At 48.1% G+C, this 22,292-nt stretch overlaps 8 protein-coding genes across 8 annotated transcripts in view; 4 read left to right on the top strand and 4 right to left on the bottom strand.

The window, feature by feature from the left end:
* The first annotated feature begins 26 nt into the window (after nucleotides 1-26).
* On the top strand, nucleotides 27-777 carry CNG00720 (RNA polymerase III smallest subunit, putative). The gene is made up of 6 exons (XM_024657497.1): nucleotides 27-124; nucleotides 211-253; nucleotides 314-401; nucleotides 471-555; nucleotides 612-645; nucleotides 692-777. Exons 1-6 carry the CDS (start codon nucleotides 54-56, stop codon nucleotides 695-697), a joined length of 327 nt encoding a protein of 108 aa, XP_024513181.1. The 5' UTR covers nucleotides 27-53; the 3' UTR covers nucleotides 698-777.
* Nucleotides 528-2,424, bottom strand: CNG00710 (expressed protein). Its single transcript, XM_024657496.1, has 6 exons — nucleotides 1,892-2,424; nucleotides 1,319-1,834; nucleotides 1,164-1,261; nucleotides 1,061-1,103; nucleotides 677-999; nucleotides 528-617 (listed from the first exon to the last, which is right to left on the bottom strand). Exons 1-5 carry the CDS (start codon nucleotides 1,985-1,987, stop codon nucleotides 784-786), a joined length of 969 nt encoding a protein of 322 aa, XP_024513179.1. The 5' UTR covers nucleotides 1,988-2,424; the 3' UTR covers nucleotides 528-617; nucleotides 677-783.
* Nucleotides 2,037-3,709, top strand: CNG00705 (hypothetical protein). Its single transcript, XM_024658597.1, has 8 exons — nucleotides 2,037-2,327; nucleotides 2,448-2,534; nucleotides 2,593-2,854; nucleotides 2,908-3,073; nucleotides 3,132-3,176; nucleotides 3,226-3,281; nucleotides 3,334-3,399; nucleotides 3,453-3,709. Exons 1-8 carry the CDS (start codon nucleotides 2,155-2,157, stop codon nucleotides 3,597-3,599), a joined length of 1,002 nt encoding a protein of 333 aa, XP_024514522.1. The 5' UTR covers nucleotides 2,037-2,154; the 3' UTR covers nucleotides 3,600-3,709.
* Nucleotides 3,624-10,020, bottom strand: CNG00700 (conserved hypothetical protein). The gene is made up of 10 exons (XM_571791.2): nucleotides 9,759-10,020; nucleotides 9,418-9,707; nucleotides 8,784-9,363; nucleotides 8,302-8,735; nucleotides 7,622-8,249; nucleotides 7,100-7,423; nucleotides 6,741-7,052; nucleotides 5,763-6,689; nucleotides 5,009-5,712; nucleotides 3,624-4,963 (listed from the first exon to the last, which is right to left on the bottom strand). The coding sequence occupies exons 2-10, from the start codon at nucleotides 9,683-9,685 to the stop codon at nucleotides 3,804-3,806; spliced, it is 5,337 nt and encodes a 1,778-aa protein (XP_571791.1). The 5' UTR covers nucleotides 9,686-9,707; nucleotides 9,759-10,020; the 3' UTR covers nucleotides 3,624-3,803.
* Nucleotides 10,021-13,018: 2,998 nt separating this feature from the next.
* On the bottom strand, nucleotides 13,019-16,789 carry CNG00690 (trehalase precursor, putative). The gene is made up of 18 exons (XM_024657495.1): nucleotides 16,181-16,789; nucleotides 16,066-16,109; nucleotides 15,973-16,017; nucleotides 15,897-15,911; nucleotides 15,738-15,836; nucleotides 15,539-15,675; nucleotides 15,362-15,479; nucleotides 15,228-15,308; nucleotides 15,102-15,173; nucleotides 14,979-15,047; nucleotides 14,813-14,926; nucleotides 14,519-14,758; nucleotides 14,286-14,465; nucleotides 14,014-14,226; nucleotides 13,931-13,961; nucleotides 13,521-13,865; nucleotides 13,453-13,469; nucleotides 13,019-13,392 (listed from the first exon to the last, which is right to left on the bottom strand). The coding sequence occupies exons 1-18, from the start codon at nucleotides 16,356-16,358 to the stop codon at nucleotides 13,105-13,107; spliced, it is 2,286 nt and encodes a 761-aa protein (XP_024513177.1). The 5' UTR covers nucleotides 16,359-16,789; the 3' UTR covers nucleotides 13,019-13,104.
* A 189-nt stretch (nucleotides 16,790-16,978) lies between these two features.
* Nucleotides 16,979-18,022, top strand: CNG00680 (hypothetical protein). The gene is made up of 3 exons (XM_024657494.1): nucleotides 16,979-17,231; nucleotides 17,286-17,863; nucleotides 17,919-18,022. Exons 1-3 carry the CDS (start codon nucleotides 17,055-17,057, stop codon nucleotides 17,956-17,958), a joined length of 795 nt encoding a protein of 264 aa, XP_024513176.1. The 5' UTR covers nucleotides 16,979-17,054; the 3' UTR covers nucleotides 17,959-18,022.
* CNG00670 (cytoplasm protein, putative) lies at nucleotides 17,967-21,102 on the bottom strand. Its single transcript, XM_571785.2, has 9 exons — nucleotides 20,777-21,102; nucleotides 20,678-20,710; nucleotides 20,378-20,624; nucleotides 20,032-20,328; nucleotides 19,878-19,981; nucleotides 19,789-19,824; nucleotides 19,648-19,744; nucleotides 19,162-19,595; nucleotides 17,967-19,108 (listed from the first exon to the last, which is right to left on the bottom strand). The coding sequence occupies exons 1-9, from the start codon at nucleotides 21,019-21,021 to the stop codon at nucleotides 18,067-18,069; spliced, it is 2,535 nt and encodes an 844-aa protein (XP_571785.1). The 5' UTR covers nucleotides 21,022-21,102; the 3' UTR covers nucleotides 17,967-18,066.
* Nucleotides 21,103-21,271: 169 nt separating this feature from the next.
* Nucleotides 21,272-22,292, top strand: part of CNG00660 (vesicle-mediated transport-related protein, putative) — a 4,236-nt gene continuing 3,215 nt past the window's right edge. The window contains exons 1-4 of the mRNA XM_024657493.1: nucleotides 21,272-21,489; nucleotides 21,544-21,774; nucleotides 21,823-22,016; nucleotides 22,065-22,292. The exon at nucleotides 22,065-22,292 is cut by the window's right edge and continues 4 nt beyond it. Coding sequence (XP_024513174.1) covers nucleotides 21,460-21,489; nucleotides 21,544-21,774; nucleotides 21,823-22,016; nucleotides 22,065-22,292 — 683 coding nt within the window. The 5' untranslated portion in view covers nucleotides 21,272-21,459. The remainder of the gene's footprint in view (nucleotides 21,490-21,543; nucleotides 21,775-21,822; nucleotides 22,017-22,064) is intronic.

Here is a 22,292-nt window from a genome sequence, read left to right as displayed (position 1 = left end):
CCTCTTGTTTTTCATTCATCTTTTAAGGCAATCCTCGTTAAATTCACCACACAATGCTCTTCTGCCCTTACTGCGCCAACAGTCTCACAATCGGAGATCGTGAAGATAGTACAGACAAGTGCTGGTGCGTCTACTGCTGCTGTTAAGGCTGCAAGAGCCGTGTTTGCCGCCTGGCTTCGTTATAGATCTGTACTGAAAGCTGTAGCATAGGGTCTGTCCCACTTGCCCATACCAGTTCATCATCGAACGTCAAGTATGTAATCTCCAAGGGATCATGATGGGATACGGACTTCCGGCTAACTTACATAACCAGATATCAATGAGAACGCATCTCAAGCGCAAGGAAGTGGACGACGTCTTAGGAGGCAAAGAAGCGTGGGCAAATGTGGATAAGACAGATAGTGAGTCCACAAACAAACGATATGATTTAGGACAATTTAACTACGTCTTTGGACTAACAATGTAACTAGCTGCCTGTCCTAAATGTGATCACAGACGGGCATACTTCAGGCAAATGCAGATTCGTTCGGCGGATGAGCCTATGACCACTTTCTAGTGGGTTGGCTTGAAAAGTGCCTCAGCTAGAACCTTTTGCTAATCTTTCTTGACAGTAAATGCTGCGAGTGTGGACATCAATGGCGAGAAGTGAGTCAAGCAGACTTCACAGGGCACTTACTGACGTTACATTCAGAACTAAACAGCCCTGGTATCTACTTTAACGTTCTATAAACATACAATATAATGACCTTACGACATGCTATGACATCTACATACTACATATCATCATTCTTCCAGTCCAGCTTCAAGCACTTCAAGTATTCTTTTTATCCTCTGTCGCACTTTTTCGTCACTCACCCCGCTGCCTCCGTCCTCTCCTAGACCTGGGACGCCTAAATCTTTTAAACGTTGGCGCTGGCGAACGGCAAGACCGTCAATTGCCGGGAGACACTGTTGGCGGTAGAATGCGTCGAGGTTATTTGCAAGAGTCTTGTTCCATTGCTGACTCAGAGTCAGTCTCAAAATTCGGAATGATGAGGATAAGAGCCATAATAATACTCACTCTGACTTTCTCTGAGGTTATAGATTGCCTGGCAATCTTCGCGCTAGTTGCCTTCACATCAGCGAGTAGCTTTCAAGCAGTTGACGACTGTTGTACGACTCACATGTCCTTCTCTGCTTTGACTGTTCTCTCGTGATCTGCTTTGACTTTCTCACCTTTGGCCCACAGTCTCCTTTCCAAAGCATCTTGGTCTTGCTTCATCTACAGGCGTCGGGCGGCAACTTTAGTCTTCGATCTTGGCGCACAAGCTTTACCCACCTTCCTCAGTTCTGCTTTGAAGTTATGATCGTCCAACAACTCTGTAATTATAGGGAGTGCTCTCATGAAGGTCATGTCCCCGTATCCCGGCTCCCGCATTCTCTCTTTAGGCTGTGGCTTCTGCGGCTGCCATTCAGTTTCTCTTGACCCTGAATAATGTTCTTCCACTTCTCGCCCATAGTCCCGTTCATAAGCTCTCTGTCCATCTTCTTGTCGGCCAGATGGAGACCTTGATAGTCCGGCCAATCCCACAGGCCCAAATGGCTCTATCAACTCTCGCCTCCCCGGGGAGTCTATCTTCGGCTGTCGTGGCGGTGGTCGAGCATTGAGTGAAGTGAGGAGGTCCGCAAGCTGTGCGCCGGAGGGTATAGGACGCGAAGATAAATTCTGGGTGATACTGTTAGGACCAGGCCTGGATGCTGAGGTAGATGTAAACGCTTGAGACTGAGATTCGGAAGGGTCGTCTTGAGTAGATCGAAGGAGTGCAAGAAGAGAGTGAACGCTGTCTGCGCTGTCCTAAGTAATATTTTAATCTTTATGCAGCTCTTTCCAGCCATATAGAGGTGTACATACTGGGAAGGCCATGTCTGGTGATCTAGAGGAAATTGACACTGGGATGCACGAAGGGCACGACATCAACATAGAGGGGCAAAACAAATTGCGGAGCATGGGGTCATGGATTTGTCTATCTATCGTTTGACCGGCTACTGACCTCCGTTCGATTTCAGACCATTTCGATGGTCGATGTCCATTTCTCGTCACTTCTCTTTCCGATTCACAGATTTTCTCTCTTTTCTCTTCTCAACCTAACCCGCGACCCTTAGAGCTTGTCCCAGATGACCTCTCCTTCTGCCTCCCCACCTGTCGCAAGCAGCAAGGTCAATCTTCAAGCCTCACATCATCTTCTTTCAGGCGCGTTATCAGGTCTCTCTTCGGCTGTAGTCTTACAGCCCCTCGATCTTCTCAAGACAAGATTACAGCAAAGCCAAGAAGGTATAGGCTCCAAGAGGTGAATCCATCTGCTTCTCGCCTCTCGTGGCCAGTGTCACAACCTTAGTGTTTGAAAAATGGAGGGATTTTGCCAACATAGGTATATTTTGCTGATCACCGAGACTTGCGCGTTGAATAGGCAAAAATTAAGAGGAGTTGTCAAGCAGGTCATCAAAGATGATGGAATATCGGGACTATGGAGAGGTACCATTCCGACGTTAGTCAGGTGCGTGAGGATCATTCATCGACCGTCTCTTCCGTCAATCGCTGAACTTGGACTGCAGGAATGTCCCGGGAGTAGCTGTATATTTTTATTCCCTCTCAGCTATCCGAAATCGGCTCTCAGCAGTCCCATATTTCTCCATAACGGTGCCAGTGTCTGGAAATAAAATATTAACGCCATCTGGGCAAGTGAAGAGGGAGGCAGGCTCCAGATCGGCGATCGTGAAGCTTTCTTCTGGCGGAAACCTGTTGGCCGGAGCCGTGGGCAGGACATCGGTGGGCTTCGTCTTGAGCCCTATTACAGTCATCAAAGCTCGCTTTGAGGTATATCCTTAGCTTTTAATCACTCATCAGGCTATCACTAATACTGTATGTAGAGTAACCGATATTCTAATTACCACTCTATTCTCGGTGCCCTCTCCTCCTTGTACCGCACCCAAGGGGTGAAAGGTTTCTATCAAGGATTCACGGCCACCGCAGTCCGTGATGCCCCGTATGCGGGACTGTACCTGGTATTCTACGAGAAATCAAAAGAGTTGGCAGGTATGTGTGGAGTTCGGGGTTTTGTTATTTGAAAAGACAAGTTGACAACGTTACGCAGGGAGATTACCAGGGGTGCCTAATGCGGCCTTACATTCGTGCTCAGGTGAATTAAATTAGATTATACTTATGCGGCATGTTGACAAACGTTGCAGGTATTATGGCTGCCACCCTTGCCACAATCATCACTTCACCGGCCGATGTAATCAAAGTGCGTCTCTCTCTGAGGCATAGAAAGAATTTGCTCACTCAGAATATTATAGACCAGAATGCAGGTCAATCCGGCTGAGCATCCCACATTACGGAAAGCCATTGCAAGAGTCGTTCAGGTGCGTTGTCTCGCTTACATACTGGTCATTCACCGACTCGTTATACTTTACAGGAGCGAGGACCACTGGGTTTCTTCTCGGGAACTTCCCTACGAATATCGCGCAAAGCTGTATCTGCTGCGATTGGATGGACGGTGTACGAGGGACTTTTGATTTTCCTTAGAGATCGTAAAGGGCAGCCTCAAACAGGAGCATTATAATCTGGACAAGTCAAAATAAGTTGCATGAACCTTCATTCACTACTGCTACAAAAGCTCATGAATGTCATTGAAATCATATAAAGACTATAGATACTAAACAAAAGTGTACGTAAAAAATATAAAGGCTATGTACATCCTTTGTAACGGTCACAAAAATCAAATAAGGAGGAAAATGGATAGAGACAACAAACTAAAAGGTCTGTTCTAAAGCAATCCTGCCGCCCAGCTAGCGGTTGTGCGTCTATTCACTCGACGACCATGGAAGATCATCTTCTCCCCTTTATTAGTTTCGCCCCGTGCAGCAGGCTGCTCAACTTCAGACCTTCTCCTTTGTTGACTAGCTGCCACAGCCGTGTACACAGAGTATACGCTGCCGTCGCCTCCGCACGCCTGCGAAGCGTCTCCAGAACAGACAGTTGTACATGCATCATCGCTAGTGCTCGGCATACCATCAAGCTCATTGGAGCATCCACATGTGGTGCCGTTTGTGAGACCAGCATAAATATAGTAATTGGCGTTACACCAGATCTGGCACATGCTAGCAGTAAGATCGTCGTGACTGGTCATTTTGGCATTAGAAAATGATGATGAAGAGCCAGAATAACATCCCAAACTGACGCTGGACGTCTGAACAGCAGCAGCAGAAGTGGAGGTTGAACTGCCTAGAGTGTCGGATGATGCACTTGTGCTGATATACATGGTGATAACGGAAGTGACGATTGATATTGAGGCAGAAGCGGTAGAAGAGTTCATCGAATAAAGGGAAGAGGGGTATGCCTCAGATGAAATGGGAAGCGATGTCGCAGGGGCGCTAGCAGTAAATGAACTGGAAAGGGATGAACTGGTGCTTGACGGGACTAATATCTCTCCACTGGGACCGGCCTCAGTGGAGGAAGCTGACAATATAGTCTCTGTGCTTGTACTGTAGGCGTCAGCTTGACTGGCTATGAAGGAAGCGATATTGCTGATAGAAGCAGTAGACGTTAAAGGAACAGCAGGACTGATGTCGGTGGAAGCACTGGAAGATGACACAGTTCCGGACAGCAAGCTCGTCACGGATGTGCTGCCAGATGCGCTGAATGGTGATACACTGGCAGTTGCCGAAATACTTGAGTTTCTACTAGTACTGCTAGGGGTGACATTCGTGTGTGGCATTGGAGAGGTAACAATGGCGGTAGCTGTCGCTGTATTGGAAGTCGTACGTGTAGATAAAATGGCAGTAGCGTTAATAAAGGCCGATGAGGTGGAGTTGGCGACTGCCGAAGTCGATGAGGCAAGGGTGGTACTCCATGTATCGTTCGTCGTGGCGTCGAGGTAGAAGTAGGACAATCTACCGCCTCCGCCGCACCAGGTGGTCGCTAAACCTGCTCAAATGTCAGCGCCAGCTTGGGATTCATCATCATACTTACCTGCACAAGCTGTTGAGCAGTAGCTGTCCGGAAGAAGGGCGACTGAAAGCTTGCTCGTCCCACAATGTCCTTCATTACCATTCTCGGTACCGTACGCGGGATAACTGGCTGCAGAACAGATTTTGAATGCCATATCATTCGTCATACCACCGTTTTTAAAAGAATATGCCGACAGCTTGAGGGGGGATCCATCTGAGACGCAGCCAACGTAATTAGCAGCAAAGCCCGACGGGACTTGGGCGCCAGCACCGGTCGTGTCAAAAATAGTAAGGGCCTTGGAATATTTGGCACCGCATGTCTGAGTGGTGTTGCCCTTACAAGGGGCATCACATGTTGCGGGGGCAGCCTGCGCTCCATAGTTGGCACTGTCACCACATACGCAGATGTTGGCGTTGGTGAGACCAGCAATTGCATAACCGGCAGATCGACATGTACGTCGACAAAGGTCGGTCGTCATATAATCGCCCCAGTAGGTCAGCGGGGTTGAGGAAACAAAGTCGCCCACAGAGTAACAACCTTTGTAGCCTTCGACAGCCACGGAGTCGGATGAAGCGTTGACAGTAGACCATACAGACAGTGTTCCGCTAGCGCCGCAAATGCCCGCACCACCAGAACAAGTGGTCGAGCAGTCACTTTCCTGCACTTTATAGCCTCCGGAGGTTGCATTCAAAGCGTTAGCGCACCAACATTGCTCCGCATACTCTCTGTGGTTCAGAATATCAGCATGATCCACTGGAAGTGAAGGAAGACTTACGTTCCAGCCAAGTCATAGCCTAAGGCCTTGCAGTTGGAGATACATAGAGGATTGGACATGGTGCTCAACGAGAATGAGTAAGAGGGAAGCATACGTGTGCTGCCATCTCGGTAGCAGCCCACATACCCTGACGAGTTGCTGGAGATCGGGAATTCACCAGAAGTAATGGATGTCTGGGATAGTTGATAAACACCAATCGCCGTAGTTGAGCCACAAGGCTGACTGGAATCCGCTGTACAAGGGGTGGCACATGCAGAAAGAGTGGTCACAAGGCTAGGTGAAGACGTACCACATTTACATTGCATGTTAGAGCCACTGCTAACTCTAACGCCAGCATAAGCGGCGCCTCTGGCATAGCACCATCGGCTGCAAATGTCAACGTCCATGTAATCACTGACGTAAGAAGCTGTATTGAGACTATAGTTGTCAGTGAAACAACCGAGGTAGCCTGCGATACCATTGGAGGCCGTTGCGCCCGTCGCGTTGTACAGATCCATGTAATTGGAACCACCGCACGTCTCATTGGCATTCCCAGAGCAGACAGTCTTGCAGTAAGAAGTAGGAGCCTTCTCGCCTCCCAGAGTGTTACCACAAAGGCATTGATTCCCCGCCTCCGTAGCCGCATATGTGTAACCTTGTTGATTGCAAGCAGTTCGACACGCATGAGCAGACATGGGGTTGGCAGAGTAAAAGTATCCGGTAAGAGATCGAGAAGCTGCGGAATCGCTCCAGCATGAGAGCCAACCTGAAGGCTTGTCGTAGGTCACAACGACGTCGGACGCATTATACATAGCCAGCTGAGTGGTACCACCACACCATTCGGATGAATTGCCCTTGCAAGCGTAGTACTGGCAAGCACTGGAAGGGTATTTTTGAGTGGCTCCGGTCCAAGCGTCACCACAGCCACAGTAGCTGCCATAATAGACACTAATTGATTGTCAGTTTATAAGCATCTTGTATAGGACGGTAGAAACTAACCCAGCAAGACTATATCCAAACTCAGAGCAAGTGGTTCGACAGGCCTCAACAGTCATCGCACCGTCCACATACGAATAATTGGTGAGGCCTCGATTGGAATTATCATAACATCCAATGTAGGAGTTCATTGATGTTCCAGACATCTCAGGAGCAGCTGTCATGTCGCTCAGGTCGTACCCTTCTAGATAGCCACCAGCGCCACATGTTTCTGAAGCGTTTCCATAACAAGGCGTAGTACAGTAAAGGTCACCGACCATTTGGGTAGTTTCAGGGTAATTGTCACCACATTGACAGTAATAACCGTTAGTCACGCTGTACATCTGTCAGATGATTTTTCACTCTTGAATAGATGAACATACCCAGCATAAAGATATCCGAGTTCCACACAAGCTGCTTTACAAGTCTCAACAGTCATTGAAGCGATGTGGTATGTGTAGTAATTGCTGAAGGCCATGTTGCTTCCAGCATCCTTGTAGCATCCGAGGTATCCAGCAGGATGAGACGCCCTAATAGTGGCAGGGGTGTCCGTGGCAGCGGCCATGGTATATAAATCCAAAGCTTGGATGCCACCGCAACTATCGGATGAATTGCCGGTGCATGCTGTCTGACACTGGCTAGCAGGGAGTACTGTGACTGTAGAGGAAACTTTAGAGCCGCAATAGCATGTGTTACCCCCTTCCACACTGTTCGTACATTTGATGCAAGTCACAGTAATGGCCAGGGAACAAGAACGTAATTGTTAATGCGTTCGTTGTGCGTGTCGTGTAGTCGGGATTTTGAAGAAGGCGCGGACGGAAACAAATATGAAACGGAAGCAGACGCGCAATGTCCGTCAGCGACACAAAATGCTGAGATAAAAACGAGCACTATATGCCACTTACGCAGCATAGGAGTAACCAAGCTCAGAACAGCCATTGATACATGTTAGAGGGGTCAAGGACGTAGACGTCCAAGAATTGTTTGTCAAGGCCAGATGACCACTTTTATCTTCGTAACAGCCCTGGTAACCAGTTAGGTGGCTGTCGGAGGCCTTGGCAGCTTGGACACCTGTGATATTGTACACTGAAGACTTGTAAAAGTCACCGCATATCTCAGAAGAGTTTCCAGTACAGGATACAGTACAGTAAGAGTCGGGCATGAATGTTCCCTTGCCGTAGTAGAACTCATCACCACAGTAACAGTTCCTCCCCAACAGGGTAGCTGCCCACCTATTGCCGGCCTGAGCACAAGCTTCGATGCAGACTTCCGTTGTCATGGAAGCGGATTGAAAGCTGTAAGTTGCTTGTCCCAAGAGACCATCAGAAGCAGTAGTCGGGTCGTCATAACAGCCTAAATATTCTGAGCCGTCATCTCGAGATGTCCCCCAGTTACTTATTGTCCCGTTCGGGGCATACCAGATGTTAAACCTGTAAGACCCCCCACAGGCTTCACTCGAATTGCCAGGACAGGCGGAAGTGCACATTCCAGGCTCAACATAAGCATTGGAACTGATGCTAGTGCCGCAAACACCTAATGAAGGGCGGTCAGTGTCGGTGGGAGATTTACAGTAACTGGCACTCACATGTCCAGTACGTCCCAACTTGTCCAGTTCCCGCAAAATTGTAACCCGACTTCAAACAGGAAGAAGTGCAGCTCTCGACTGTTATCGACTGATCGGCATATGAAGTGCCTCCAGAAAGGGAGGACACATCATGAAGACAGGCAATATTGGTCCATCCAGGCTCAGTAGGCCAGATGAAATTCTTTTGATCCTCAACATCCGCGATATACAGGCCATCAGTACCTGTGAAAGCCGAAACATCGAGCCCGGCAATAGGAGGGTCACAAGTTGGCTTGTCACCATCAGACCACAGAGGGTTGCAACCAGGGAGACGGTCGATGGGAACGAGATCAGTGTTACCAAAAGTTTCGGTAAGGACTCCTCTCTCGGGAACACAGGTAGAAGCAGCAGCATCGTCGAATTGGGCAAACAATGTTGGACAATCATCCATGGGGCTGCAGGAACGTAAGTTGGCTTCAAGAATTTATGTGACAACCGCTTACATAGACATGTTGATACCTACGCAACTGGGGTCTTTCAATGCCGCGTTCAGCACATCCAGATCCCAACCATTCACAAAGTCACCATGAATACCGTAACTTGTCGTATCACCATTTGCCCAAGCCAAGTGTCCGTTGAGCACGGTACCCGGATTGTAATAGCTGGTTCGCCAAGTGTACTCGAGCTGGATGGCTGGAAGTCGAATAGGATGAGTCCAAGGGCACCTTCCATCTCGAGCATTTTGGCTAGGATACGCCATATGGGAGCCATCGGACTTGTATAGATTGTAGCCATCCCAGCAAGGGGGAAAGAAGAGCTCCGTCTTCATGCCATAAGGACAATCTCTGTCGAAGTTGAAATTATCAGCGGCGAGGGAATCAATGAAACCCTCATTTATGTGACAAGTAAAGGAGGCGACATCCGTGGGAGCCTTGTTGAAGGGGTCTCCCGCAAGCATTCGGAGACCCTTCGGGAAAGAGATGACGGGTTCAGCAGTCGAACTACGACCAAGGAAGTAGTAGAATCGAATTTTGGCAGGGATAGGGACGAATTTGTTGGTGCTATTGTCGACAAAATAGAGCTCTGGAAAGAGAAAAAAAGTCAGGGTGACACGTCATGATCGTCGTGTCTACTTACGAGGCATCCAGTAGTTGGACTTATCCGCCTGAATACGTAGAGAAGAACATTTTGCGGCTGAATAATCGTCAAAATTGTAGTATGCGGCCATCCTTGAACCACCAATGATCTTGTGCATATGCGAAGATTGCTGGTTAGGGCTGATAATGGGGTCAAGCTCTTCATTGACCAAAGTGTAAGTGTAATCCAGATGCCAGCCGTCATCTTGGGCTTGTGAGACCAGAGACAACACCGAAACAACGACGACGTAGAATAAATGTGTCAGCATTTTTGCTCTAACTACGCTGACACTGTGAACATTATTAGCGCTCATTCGCGGCTGGCTATCAGTCTCCACTCACGGGCGGTTCAAGAACAAGGAAGGTGGCTAGTTTAGTGGCGACTGAAGTGGTCGAATCTGGGCCAGGAAGACTGCAAATAAAGCGATAGGGCGATTAAACAGTGAAATCGTCTAGATGAGCAAAACCCAGTAGTCTTGCGGTCTCAAAGAACGGCCAGCGACCTTTGCGATAATGAACGATTGTTTGGAAGCGTGAACCAGCACGACTTGAATGCGATCAACAGTGCTGTTAAGAAGAAGGAGACAGTCTCGTCGAGACGGAGGGAACAAGAAAGGTGATAGAAAAAGATAGGTGCATGACCACTAAAATTTGGGAAAAAATTAACGTGAATCCTCCTCCTAACCTCCCGGTGCATGCTAGACGGTATATGTTCGCCGTCGATTGGGCTTCTGCAGGTTTGTCCCAATGGAAAAGTTTGAAAGATGTGGCTTCGTTGTGAGAATGCGTCTTTCACTCCGATTTCGCGTCTGGAATGGCCAAAAAGGTTGAGGGATCCAGGGCGAGATAATAACTTTTCAGGGACCGGCGCGTCGCTGAACGCCTCTTCTTCTCTGCAGTGGCATCTCATATAATCCGCGATTCTTTGAACCCTGAAACTGCCGACCCTCCTCCTTACCTCAGCCGGAATCCACCCCCCGTTCATTTCCCTGAGGCCTGAAGTGTCCGAACTCCGAATGAAGTTGATGCGGTGGCAGAAGGCATGGCTCAATTGAAGGTTGAAAGGCGGACTTGATTGGGTTGTGACTTGATATTGAAAGCGTGTTATTCCTTCCACTTTTGGCGATAATGATGTGAGTATTACCTAGCACTTGTAATGCAACGCCGTGTTAGTGTGCGTTCGAGATGGCTTGTAACGTAGAGCGAACGCAAACGTAATGTGAAATTGGATCAACGATCATGATCAACGATAAAGGAGTGACGTTGCATGTCAGTAGGAACAACACGAACAGCAGCAATATGGAAAATGACTTCTATTATTGTACAGTCACTACAGCATAGAAAAATAAGGAGAAAAAGGGAAAGAAGGGCATAGGACACCTACTTGACTACCTAGGTACGTTATTATTTCGCACTTGCTTGCCGGGCCGATGATACTAATAGTCACTTATAGTAGTATTATGGTCCATCAAACGAATATCAAGCATCTTTCCCTATTAACTTTATTATCTTCGTCTGTGGGACTTGGTATGATCCAAAATGAGCTTATTTATTTCTACCGTCTGCCTGCATGCCATGCCGGATGTCCCTGTTCTGCGGACATCATCAAGGACGCGCGGAAGAGACCATGGGAAGAAGTAGTAACAACAACTCCTCCTTTAAAATCTGAAAATAGAGTCTCTACCAGCTTTATTGAGGCTCAGGTATGTCTCGTGCACTATGTACTGTATAATAAAGGTAAGATAACCAAAAAGCAAAGGATAATGAAAACGCGGATACGCGCACCGGCGTGCACGGCGTGGAGACGGAGGCAGAGAAAAAAAAGGAATGCGGAGAATGATGATCGTCGGAGGAACGGAGAAGATATCATCCTTGACTTCCCGTTTTTGGTTCCTGGTTCCTGTCTATTTCACGCGTCTTTGTGTTCCTCGTTCCTCACGGCAATTTCGCGTTGGGATCGGAAGTCCATCACCACCTCTTCGTTTCTCCGTGTTCTCAGGCTCCTACGCATGTATGTTTCGCCCGTCGTTCGTTCGCTAATGTCGTCTTCACCCATTCTTCATACTATAGTCCATAATTATAGTCATTCAAATCCTTAGGATTCATGGTTCTTGCTTTTTCCGTCGGCTTGTCTTTTCAACGGTGTCTCCATCAGTGTTTCGTCACCCGCATCATGAGACATGAGAGTGTAATATCCTCTTCCGTCCCCCACCTTGATGGCACGCATGGACATCACACGCCTTTGATTTGGAAATCAACACGCTATTTCGCTGTTGCCTGTGAGCTAGGCGAGATTGCCAACGTCTCAGTGCCTGAAGTTTGGAAAAATGAGCCGCAACTTTAACCTCCTTCGTGTAACCTGTAAGTTGCTCTCTTGATCATTTGCTTTTTGTTTTTGGGCGACAGATCATTGGCAATAATTGGAGCTCGGAGGCCGAAGGCCACGAGGGGTTCTTTCAGCTCTGGCGCCGGACTTCTCAATGTTCCAGACATGATTTTAGCCATCAAGCCAGGCATGGTGGAAGAGGTGAAGACACCTGAACCATCCGGTCCCATACTACCGCAGCAATCAAGAGTAATGCAGAGTTGAAGGGTAAGTGATGAACCTTGGAAAAAGGAGCGAACAAGGGTGGAAAAAGGTCACACCAGCAACAGGCAACCAGCAACTGACAATTCTGAATCTCTGATAACAGCAGACAATAACGAAGCAACTATGTTGCAAGGTCCAAGTAGCACTCAGCAACAACACAATATGGGACAATCAATCGAACACAAAAATGGGCCATATTACTTGGTAATAACAGACTCGTCCCCTCTCGGAGCTTACACCGTCCTCCATTCAATAGTACCGTCCGGTTTTGTTACCTTAATGGATCACAAACGCCGCTCTCCACCCTACTCTCCTAAGACCTAGGAGTCTTGGCACCCATTCTCATTTCTCTTGACGGCAGTGACGAACTTTGTTCTGTGGCATATCCTTGGCCACACCCGTTTGACAGTGCATTCAGGTACTTCTTTCTAGTAGTCTGTTGCCAATAATGACCATATCACTGCTCTGTGGAAGATAGGAAGACCTCAAAAACTACACTTATGCTAGCGAAATATGAAGTTCACGCTGCGATTGACATTATTAATCGTGGTATTAATAGCTCGCACCTACTGAAGGAAAACCATGGGCAATAGTCCCGCAATCCATGGTGGTATGAAGATAGCGAGTGATGCATGAGGGGATGTGGGATGAACATCTGATGTCGAGCAAATCCATTGACTTCTAGCTTTACATCCAGCCCTCCTTAAGTTCTTCTGACTATGCATCTGAGAGCGCTAATCATTTATTATCTGATAAAGTCCTGTAAGAAGATGGATTTTCCTTTTTTTCTCAGCTACGGTTCAACATAGCATCGGTAACATACCACGTTTTTATAATCTGGATTTATGAGTTGGAGTCAAACTGAAGGTCATGTTTTAAGGGATAGAATGCAATAAGCTACCCTTGAGTTTAGACCTCAACCACTTGTATTTCCTCAGACAACATGTGAATCCCTTGGTTTGAGACGAAGATGCTGTCATATATACCAGGATCATCAATAATGATGCTCATATCTCACCCTCGAACCTCAAAATACATCACATGTCATTAAGCAAATTATAAAAGGATTGATTCATAAGAGTCCTTTCGCGGGCGAGCCTACTCTCTCGGGATTCGGTATCCGACAAACAAGCTCTTGGACGTAGTGGTGTCACTCGCTGTCGGACCGCCATCCTTATCCGTCGACTTGTATACCGAGCTATCAGAGGTATTGGAACCAGCCGTCCCATTGACTTCGATGATCGGAATAAGGGGACATGTGGGTGCAGGGATGTACTGTCCGTACTCGCCAGCGGCCCAAAGGGCTACTCCGTTTGTCCAACCGAATCCGACTTGGACTGTATACTCACCACCTCCTCCAGCGGCATCTGTGTCAGTAACATTGAACTACCGACGTGTTAGTTTTGCTCCAAACCTATATAACCCTATATGCGAAGGTAAGCCCACCTTTTCGAACATCACGCCTGGCAATTTATTGTCAGCTGATATGAATCACAGCTCCGAAAACCCCTTACCTGATTGCTCAGAAGTATAGGTTCCAGTAGCATTCAAGTCGCTCAACGGCAACTGTGTCAATAATCCGCTAATTTGCCCTCCGGTGGAGTACCATGAACAGAATGCGGCTCCCAAATACCTGTTCGCAAATTCAATTGAGAGAGCAAGAGGCCAGGGCTTGTCTTGGGAGGTCTCGGTGTTCAGAGAGACGTTACCAATGGTGGATTGGGGTTGTGGTTGGAGCTCGGATTCTGAGAGACCGAGTTGGTTCTCGGTCACTGAATCGAAGGGGATCGTCAAGTTGGAAAGGACAGTGGCATTGGGCAATACACGACCAAGTGTCTCAAAAGCTTTGATGGCGGTATCTGTGGTTTTTATTCCGATGTTAATGGATGTCTTTTACAGCTAGTGGCCATCTCTCTTGACTTACACGCATGGGGCGGCCAGGCGTTAGGGAAATCCTGCCCATCAATCAGCAACCCTCTTTCCGCGCGAAAAATCCTCGGAACGTACCCAGTTCAGTCCAGTAAACAGCAGAGTAGCCACACTTGGGACCCCTGAGTAGTGACCCAAAAGGAACCTAAATCCTGAAACTAAAGAAAGAGCCGCACTTTCGTTGCCCATAATTTCGGATGGAGTAATGTTTTGCCAAAGTGGCCAGGTGCCACCCGCGTGGAAGATGTTGGAGCGAGAGTTTGAAGTCACGTTAAAGTCGTAGAACCATGACTGCATGCGAGTCCCCTCTGTAAGCACTTTTTCGGTACCAAATGGGTTCCAAGGCTCACCTTTTCTGGGTCCCAGCAGAGATCGAGGATCGAGTCGCTGAACTCTTGGGCCATCTGACGATGGTATGCAATTTTGCTCGCTGCATCATCAGATTCCCCATCCCTCTTTGACATTTCCTCATTGCCTGTCCCTTCTCCACCCCCAGTACTGTTTGCATAAAGCTCATACAAATTGGCCAGCTAAACCTATGTCAGCGCCATAATCCCATCCTCTATATCAGTGATGAACTCACGAGGGCATGGTCTCCGGCCATCAGACTCAGTAGATCAACAGGGATGATTGACTTGACTTTCAAGGTCCTTAAGGAAGGGTTGTTATCTGTTGTGTTAAGGAGTGGTTGCTCGCACCATCGTGAGGAGTAGTCCCAGCCTGACTCGGCGCCAGTAGCGAGCTCCGAGTACAACTCGGCTTGTTCAGTTTCGTTGAGGGCTGGGGAAGCTCCCATCACCGTTTCGAAGTCCTCAACATAACCCTAGGTAGCTTATCAGAGAGAGATTGCTTGGAAGGGACAGGACTTTGGACATACTTCTGGTCGAGGAGCGCTGTTAGTGACCGAATATTGAGCAATAGTGCGGGATTGATTGGTGAAGGGTGACGTGAAATTTGAGGTTCTGTTATTTGCCCACCATTCTAACTCGGACTGATGTCTTATAGTCAGCTGAACGGTCGTATCAACGAAGGGACATACGAACTGAAGCTACAGGGAGAGCTCGCTCAAGAAGAGTAATGCTGTTAGTGGCCTTGATGTAAGCATCGATCATCTGCGCTTCATCAGCATCCGTATAATAATGAAAGTATTATATATTGCGACATACCTGGACAAATACTGGAGGCTGAGAACGATTGAGATAGTACTTTCTCCCGCCGTTGGGAAGATACCCATAGATCTGCGGACATTATCAACAACAGTCTCTTCACTCATTCAGACAAAAAGAACTGACATCAATGAGATCCATAAAGTTCTGTAGTAAATCCCAGGCATAGTCGTACAGCTCAGACTTGAGAAGACCTTCCAGCACCCACTATACAAAAGATGAGCCAAAATCATGCGATATGTGTGAAAGGCGCCGCTCACGAAAGAATCCCAATAATATATTTCCCTGTATCGCCCGCCAGGAACGATAACAGTATGGTTCAGAGGAATCAAACTTGACTCGCAGTCTCCATTGCAAAGGGCCGATTGGTTGGTCTCCCTGATGAAGGTATCACAATCATTAGCTAGCGCTTTGCACCTTTCGAAGCCGTGTCTCACCTGGCGAGGAGAGTCCAGTATCCATTCACAATCTTTACCCAAGCTCTGAAGACGGGATCGGTAATGTTGTCAAGTATAGCAGGGTCTTCAACAAAGTTTTCGAGCTCAACTTGGCTAAGCTCAAGACCTTCTCCTTTCTGCCATCAAAGAGATAAATCAATTCCAACTTCGGATAACAAATTAAGGGGAAGACACGGACGAAGTATTGCTCGACAAATGTTTCCACATCTCCGACTGTGACATTGTCACCTAGAGCCTCCCATGCGGACAAAGTTTCGTTAAGAGTCTTCGCTGTTGGCTATGTTCAATGGGTATCAGCTGCAAGATATACCTCCCAGTATCACAAGATGAACAATACCTTGTCTACAAATGTCTGTCTTACTGGTCAGTCCATTTCCGCTCAAGATCATTCTCGAAATTCGTCATCGACCTACCTTGCTATCAGAGAAAATACCAGAAAGCTGGACGTCTTGTAGGAGCTGCATCACATTAGATTGAACCACTTTTTACTCCGATATTGCACCTACAACTCCCGGGCAGAATGGTACATTTGCTCCTCCAGCGCAAAGAGCTTTCGTTCATCAAGTCAGCCACTGTGCCGTTCCGAGTCTCATTCAAAGATAAAAAGGCTTGGTCACTCACCTTGAACAGGGGGGTAAATTCCTTGTCCGGGCACTGTACTGTTGAGGGGAGCGGCGGGGGAGGGAACGCTCGTGCTTACAGGGGTGGGGGAGAATGAGAATGAAGTGGTCTGGGTGATGTTCTGAGCTGCGGTCAGGCTCAAAAGGGAAAGAGCCGCCCAAGATAAAAGGCGAGACATGGCTGGCGGAAAGTCAGACAGGGGGAAGTGAAAGGAGATGGAATGGATTCTGGGCTAACGGAGGATAAGTACAAGTACAACATTCATGAAAGATTCCCATGGGATCCCGTCATGCTTGGCCAGAGAGTGTGTAACCTAGCATATTAGTCGAGTCATCTGACATTTGGCCATAATATTTGTTGATGAATGACGAACATTCCGGTTCAATCGTACAGATTATTTAAACTATCCCGGGCGGGAAGTTACGTACCGGATCTGGAGCAAGGCTCAAAAGAGAGGATATTCAGCCCAGCCACAGTCTAGACACAAGGAACGACGAAGGCAGTTGACGACGATCCAAGTATCAAAGGCTGCGCCACCACACTACTCCACCGGGCCAGCAGCTCCGAGCTCGTCGTTGCACCAGTGTTGGCCGAGCGAAGAAATTTCCTTGACGTCTTTAATAAAAATAGCGGCGGGTGTTCCTGACATACGCATGATGTCATATAAATGTTTACTGATGGAAACTCAAAGTGGAGGTCATCTGATCCCGCTAGCTTTCCACCGTGAGAACAACCAACGATTTCGACGCGTTCAGATTGATCATTATTACGAGTGTTATTATTATGACAACGCGTTCTCCTTCTTCTTGCACATACTCAATTTCCCGTCGTACACCTCTTTATAGGATCCTGCGCCCAATACGCTGCTTTTAAAATGCGTATTCACCTTCCGCTGGACCCCATTCAGTTCAATGTAACCCCGACAAACGCTTCATCTCCACCTCTAGCCCAGTTGGGGGGAAACCTTGTCCTGGTTGAGCTTCAAGGAGAGCTGACATGGGAAGGAGAAAAGTCCAATGGCGTGGTCGGAGTGCTTGGATTGGATACACCTGTGAGGGATTAACTCATTTGAACACATCATCGTGGATTCACTGACCATAAATAGGATAAACCAACATTACATCTTGGACCACACCATCTCCTTCACGGAAAATTCGCTAACCTGCAAAAGCCATACGTGGTCATCCGTCGTGTAACTGGTGATTTATTGGCTAATGGAGGCAAAGCGGAAGATGCGGAAAGAATAAAAGGTATTGCTGTACAGGGTGATGCGGTAGATGAAGAATCATCAGATGAAGAGGAGGAGGAAGACGATGAGGAAGGGCCACTTTTTGAGAAAGATGAGGATGCCGAAACGACACCCACGGAAGATAGAGAAGCACCCGGAAGTAGTTCACCGTTTTATCCCCCATCAACGCCTAAAGATTATTCGTCAGATATAGAGATGTCAAGTCCTGCACAAAGTCAGATTGATGACTTCGGTTTCCCAAAACGCGGTCGGGAGCAGGACCAAGATGAGGACGAAGAGGACATCAGTACCGAAAGGAGAAAAAGAAGGAAATTAGAAGATGCTAAGGAGAAAGAAAAGAGGGAGAGGAGGAAGAAGAGACAAGGACGAAAAGAGAGGACTAGACATTATGCGGTAGTGGGGATTGTCAGAAAAAAGGTCGTGTTTGCTTTACGGTAAGTATCTTCCCGTTCGTCACCATTTAGCATCTTTTGCTGACCACCTAGGTAGGCCGGAACCGCTGGTGGCCCCCACCATCTTGCCAGAATAATTGAATACAGCCATCCATTGTACCACATACTTCACTTTGCATGTAGATATGTATAATAATTCCCTCTCGTTGACATCGTTCACATCTCAAACGATGTTTCCAAGTCAATCAAGGTCTAGCGCTTACAGAAAACAAGAGCTGCTTCTGCTTTCCCTTTTTTTTTCCAGCACCCTGCTGCTGTCCCTGCCCTCGCATCGTCGTTTGATTCTCCAAACTCAAACCTTCCATCGCATCCTCTTCCCCTCGTCCATTATTTGATCCCGCCGTCCAATTATTCAAAGGGGGCGGCGCATTCGCCTGGCCAGTAATCCTTCTTATACTCTCCTCTCTGGGCGTCGGCTTGCTGAACAACGCTTTTCTCTCTTCAGCGGTCATAGTTCTACTTCCAGAGCTGGCAGGCAAAGCAGGGAAAGCGGCAGAGGAAAGGGCTTTGCTCTTCTTGGTGGTGGCAGCCGCAGGGTTATGGACAGAACGAATTTGGGGACCAGCAAGAGCGGAAGGTGTCCGAGAAGATGGACCGGCACCACCAGCGGCCCAAGGAGTGGCATATGCACCGCTAGAAGTTGAGGATGACGAGCCTGCAGCTCTGGATGGTCCCGCGGAGCTCGAGGCAGCACCCAAAGTGGGAAAAGCTGATTCAGAGGTCAGCTGCGCTCTTGAACCTCCCGCTCCAGGCACCCATCTTCCGCCAACTCCAGTTGTGGCTCGGGGCTTGTTCACTGGCTGAGATGCAGCAGCAGCTTCGACGCGATCCCATACCGCTCGGTTAGTGCCTGACGTTCGGGTGGCACGTTTGGCATTGAGGATAGTACCGGAAGCAACACCAGACCAGTTGGTACCAAGACCAGAAGGAGCAGACCCAAGAGAAGGGAACTGGTCACGTTGTTCAACTCGAAGAGTATTGAGGGCCTCAATTAGATCCTTTTCTTTGTCCTTGTCACCTTCGGCCCCAAAGAGCTTGGCAACTTCGCGAGCAATGCCAACGGTCACGTCCAAATCACGCTCAAAGACGTTGAAAATCGAGTCGACCATATCACGGGCACCAGACTCGTTGCTCTTGAAAGAGCGCACAGCAGAGCGGAAGGAAGCGAGCTTGGTGGCGGAATCATTGGTGAGCATGCTTACTCGTGAAAGGAGCTCAGCGTGGCGTCTGACAAAAGCGTGATCAGCGTCATTAATGCCCTCTTCGATTAAACTACTTACGAAGCTGTAGCTTCGTCCACATCCTCTCGGGGAGTGTTATAACCACTGGCCGGAGCACTCATCGACGCCGGGCTAGGCGCCGCCTCGCCCTCCCTACTTAAACCAGTCGCAAATCCTCTTCTCCTACCCATATTCTGTCCAGCTGCCACACTCTCAGCTCGATCAGCTTGAATCTGCCTTCTCTGCTGCGCAATCTGGGCTGGGGTCATTGCGGGGGTATCATCCAATGCTTGAACATGTGGCGAATCGTTGGCTCGCATCCGTGAAGGCGCGCTGGAGTCTCTACCGGCACCGGGAACAGACGATTGACCGAGGGAGAAGCCACGACCACCTCCTGAATGATTCGCCCCACGCGCACCGGAAGAGGGGATGTTAAAATCGACAGGAAGATGTCTAGCATTGGCTCTGTCTCGAGCAGACATTTGGTTGCCGTGCTTCATTCTGGTCAACTACTGGAACGTAAAACGGAAGATGTGAGAAGCATACCACTTCCATCATGTGTGCTCGAAGATCAAGCTCGCTCCCGAAAACGACAAATCGGTCCTCAATACATTGTGGCTGAGTGCAAGGATAGTGCTCATCCCTTCATTCGTCGTTAGACAGTCAAATGACGCCAGTAAAGCTTACCTCCAGTGTTGCTCAAGTTTATGGTAGTTTTCAAAACTAGAGAGAAAAATAACATCAGTAAAAAAAGAATCGAAAAAGAGGTAACCTACTAAACATGCCGATTACCTTGTTCTCTACACACATGGCACTCTTCATGGTCGCTTCTCATGTGCTTGAAAAGCTCGTCTGGACCGAAGAACGCTTTATGGCAAAACTATATCGTCCTATTAACGCCATTCACATATCTCAAAGAGCCTGATTTACCTCGCACATTGGATGAGGCGCTTCCCAACTCTTTACTTCCTCCTCTTCCTTTGGACCCCTAGGTTTGGGCGGTCTCTGGCCTCTTTTCAACCTCGATGGGTCATGTAAAGGCAAGAGATGTGGAGTGTATAGCACTTGCTCGTGCGCGAACCTAGAAAGCTGTGATCGGCAGAGGGCACATATGACTTTCCCATGGGTTGAAAGAGTATGTCTTTCGAGCGATGGCCAGTTGACTGCTTGGAAAGAGCATTCTGGATACGGGCAGTTGAATCGGAGAAGGGTGAGGATTGATTCCATCTAAGCCAGAGGATCAGCTAAATCTCGGTATCTGATGTAACCGGCATACCATATCTTCATCTTCGAACACTACACCGAGTTTTTCGTCCACATAAGGGAAAGCGCCCAAGTCTAAAGTGCCGGGAAGTGTCAAGCCCTTATCCCACCGCTCACCCTTTTTGGCTTCTTCCTGAGCTTTAGCGATCACATTAGGAGGAGATGGTTCCAGGTGGCTCTCATTCGGAAAGGGAGTATCAGGTGAGCGAGAGAAGAGCACAGTAGGGAGAGGAGTCTTGCAGAACGTGCAGTCGGTTTTCCTGCAAAGACTTAGTTTAAGAGCTAGAGGAATTTCAAGAACATTATTACACACTTGTAGAACGTCCTTAATCGAACTGCACAAACACTGAATCACCTTGTCAGCTCAGGGCAATTGCATTCGGTTACCTGAGCACATTAGAAAGTTACTCACTGGCAAGTCTTATGTCCGCAAACTCCCGCGCTCCAGAACGTTATCGGCTCAGCACAAATAAAGCAGACGTCCTCCTCCACCTCCGCTGGGGTTGTTACAGATCCCTTGCTGCTCGCTTGCTGTTCCCGCTTCTCATCTGTAGTGTGTGTTGGGACATGAGCGATTGCGTGGGCGGGATCCGGGGGGGTGATTGTGGGGGGTGCTTTGGGAACAGTTTTCTGTTTTGTGGTCTTTGCTTTTGCCATTTTCGCTTGTTTCTAATTCTGTGGGGGTGAGAGGAGGAAGTATATATGTGATTGAGGAATGGACAATGACAATGGATAATGCATAGTTTCTGGGATATCTCGATGATCAATGTTGGTGGTGGTGGACGACGACGAAACGGCGGCGCGGTGGAACCGGCGGCTCAAAATAGAGTGATGTGGAATTTCTCGGAGGCTTATTATGAATGATGATGCATATCATGTTCGTTGTTATGTCCTATTGTTGTTGTCAGAGCGTTCCCGCTATACCTTGTACACATACTCTCCTCACATCCTTATACTATCCCATCTACTGCTATTGCCGCCCCTAACCACTGAAGTAATCTTCAAGACACTCAGTAACACCGCTAGTCACGAAAAACAACCAGGCAAAAAGACCCACTCACTCGCCCAATCCACACATACCGCGTCGTCGTCATCATGGCCACCCAAATGAGGGGTCTGACCCAAGTAAGTGAACTGCGAGCTACATATATGACTCATTAACACATATTATGATCTCAGTATATCTCTGATTTGCGAGCATGTCGTGTCAGGGAGCTCGAGGAAAAGCGTATCAACCGTGAGATGGCTCACATCCGTCAGAAGTTCAAGGATGGGAACCTCGATGGATATCAAAAGAAGAAGTATCTCGCCAAGGTAGTGTTCACTTATATTCTGGGGTACAAGGTGGACGTTGGACATATGGAGGCTATCAACTTAATCAGTTCGCAAAAGTACAGCGAGAAGCAGATCGTAAGTTTGATTACAGAATGTGGTACCCAAGCTGACAATTGTTTATAGGGATATCTTGCATTGACCCTCCTGATGCACGAGAATTCTGATCTTGCGAGATTGGTAATCAACTCTCTTCATAAAGATCTCGAGGACCAGAACGAGGTGAACAATTGTCTGGCATTGCATGCCATTGCGACTCTTGGTGGTAAGGAGATGGCTGAAGCGCTCGCCGAGAGTGTCTATCGCTCAATGATCAGCGCGTACGTGTAATGATAAAAAAATTGCGCCACCACTTACAGAATATACAGTACATCTTCCACGTTCGTCAAGAAGAAGGCCGCTCTCACTCTCCTGCGACTCTACAGAAAGCACCCTAGCGTTATGCCTATCAAAGAATGGGCAGCCCGAATTGTCTCCATGATGGGCGACAGAGACCCAGGTGTGGTCTTGACTATCACCGCTCTCGTCACGACTATGGCACAAGCGGAACTCGAGGCATTTAGTGGGTCGTATCAGAAGGCTGTGGATATCTTGGA

The sequence above is a fragment of the Cryptococcus neoformans genome, assembly GCF_000091045.1.
Source record: "Cryptococcus neoformans var. neoformans JEC21 chromosome 7 sequence".
Taxonomy (NCBI): Eukaryota; Fungi; Basidiomycota; class Tremellomycetes; order Tremellales; family Cryptococcaceae; genus Cryptococcus; species Cryptococcus deneoformans.
The sequence above is the reverse complement of the archived record's forward strand: the minus strand, read 5'-3'. Positions and strand labels throughout refer to the sequence as shown.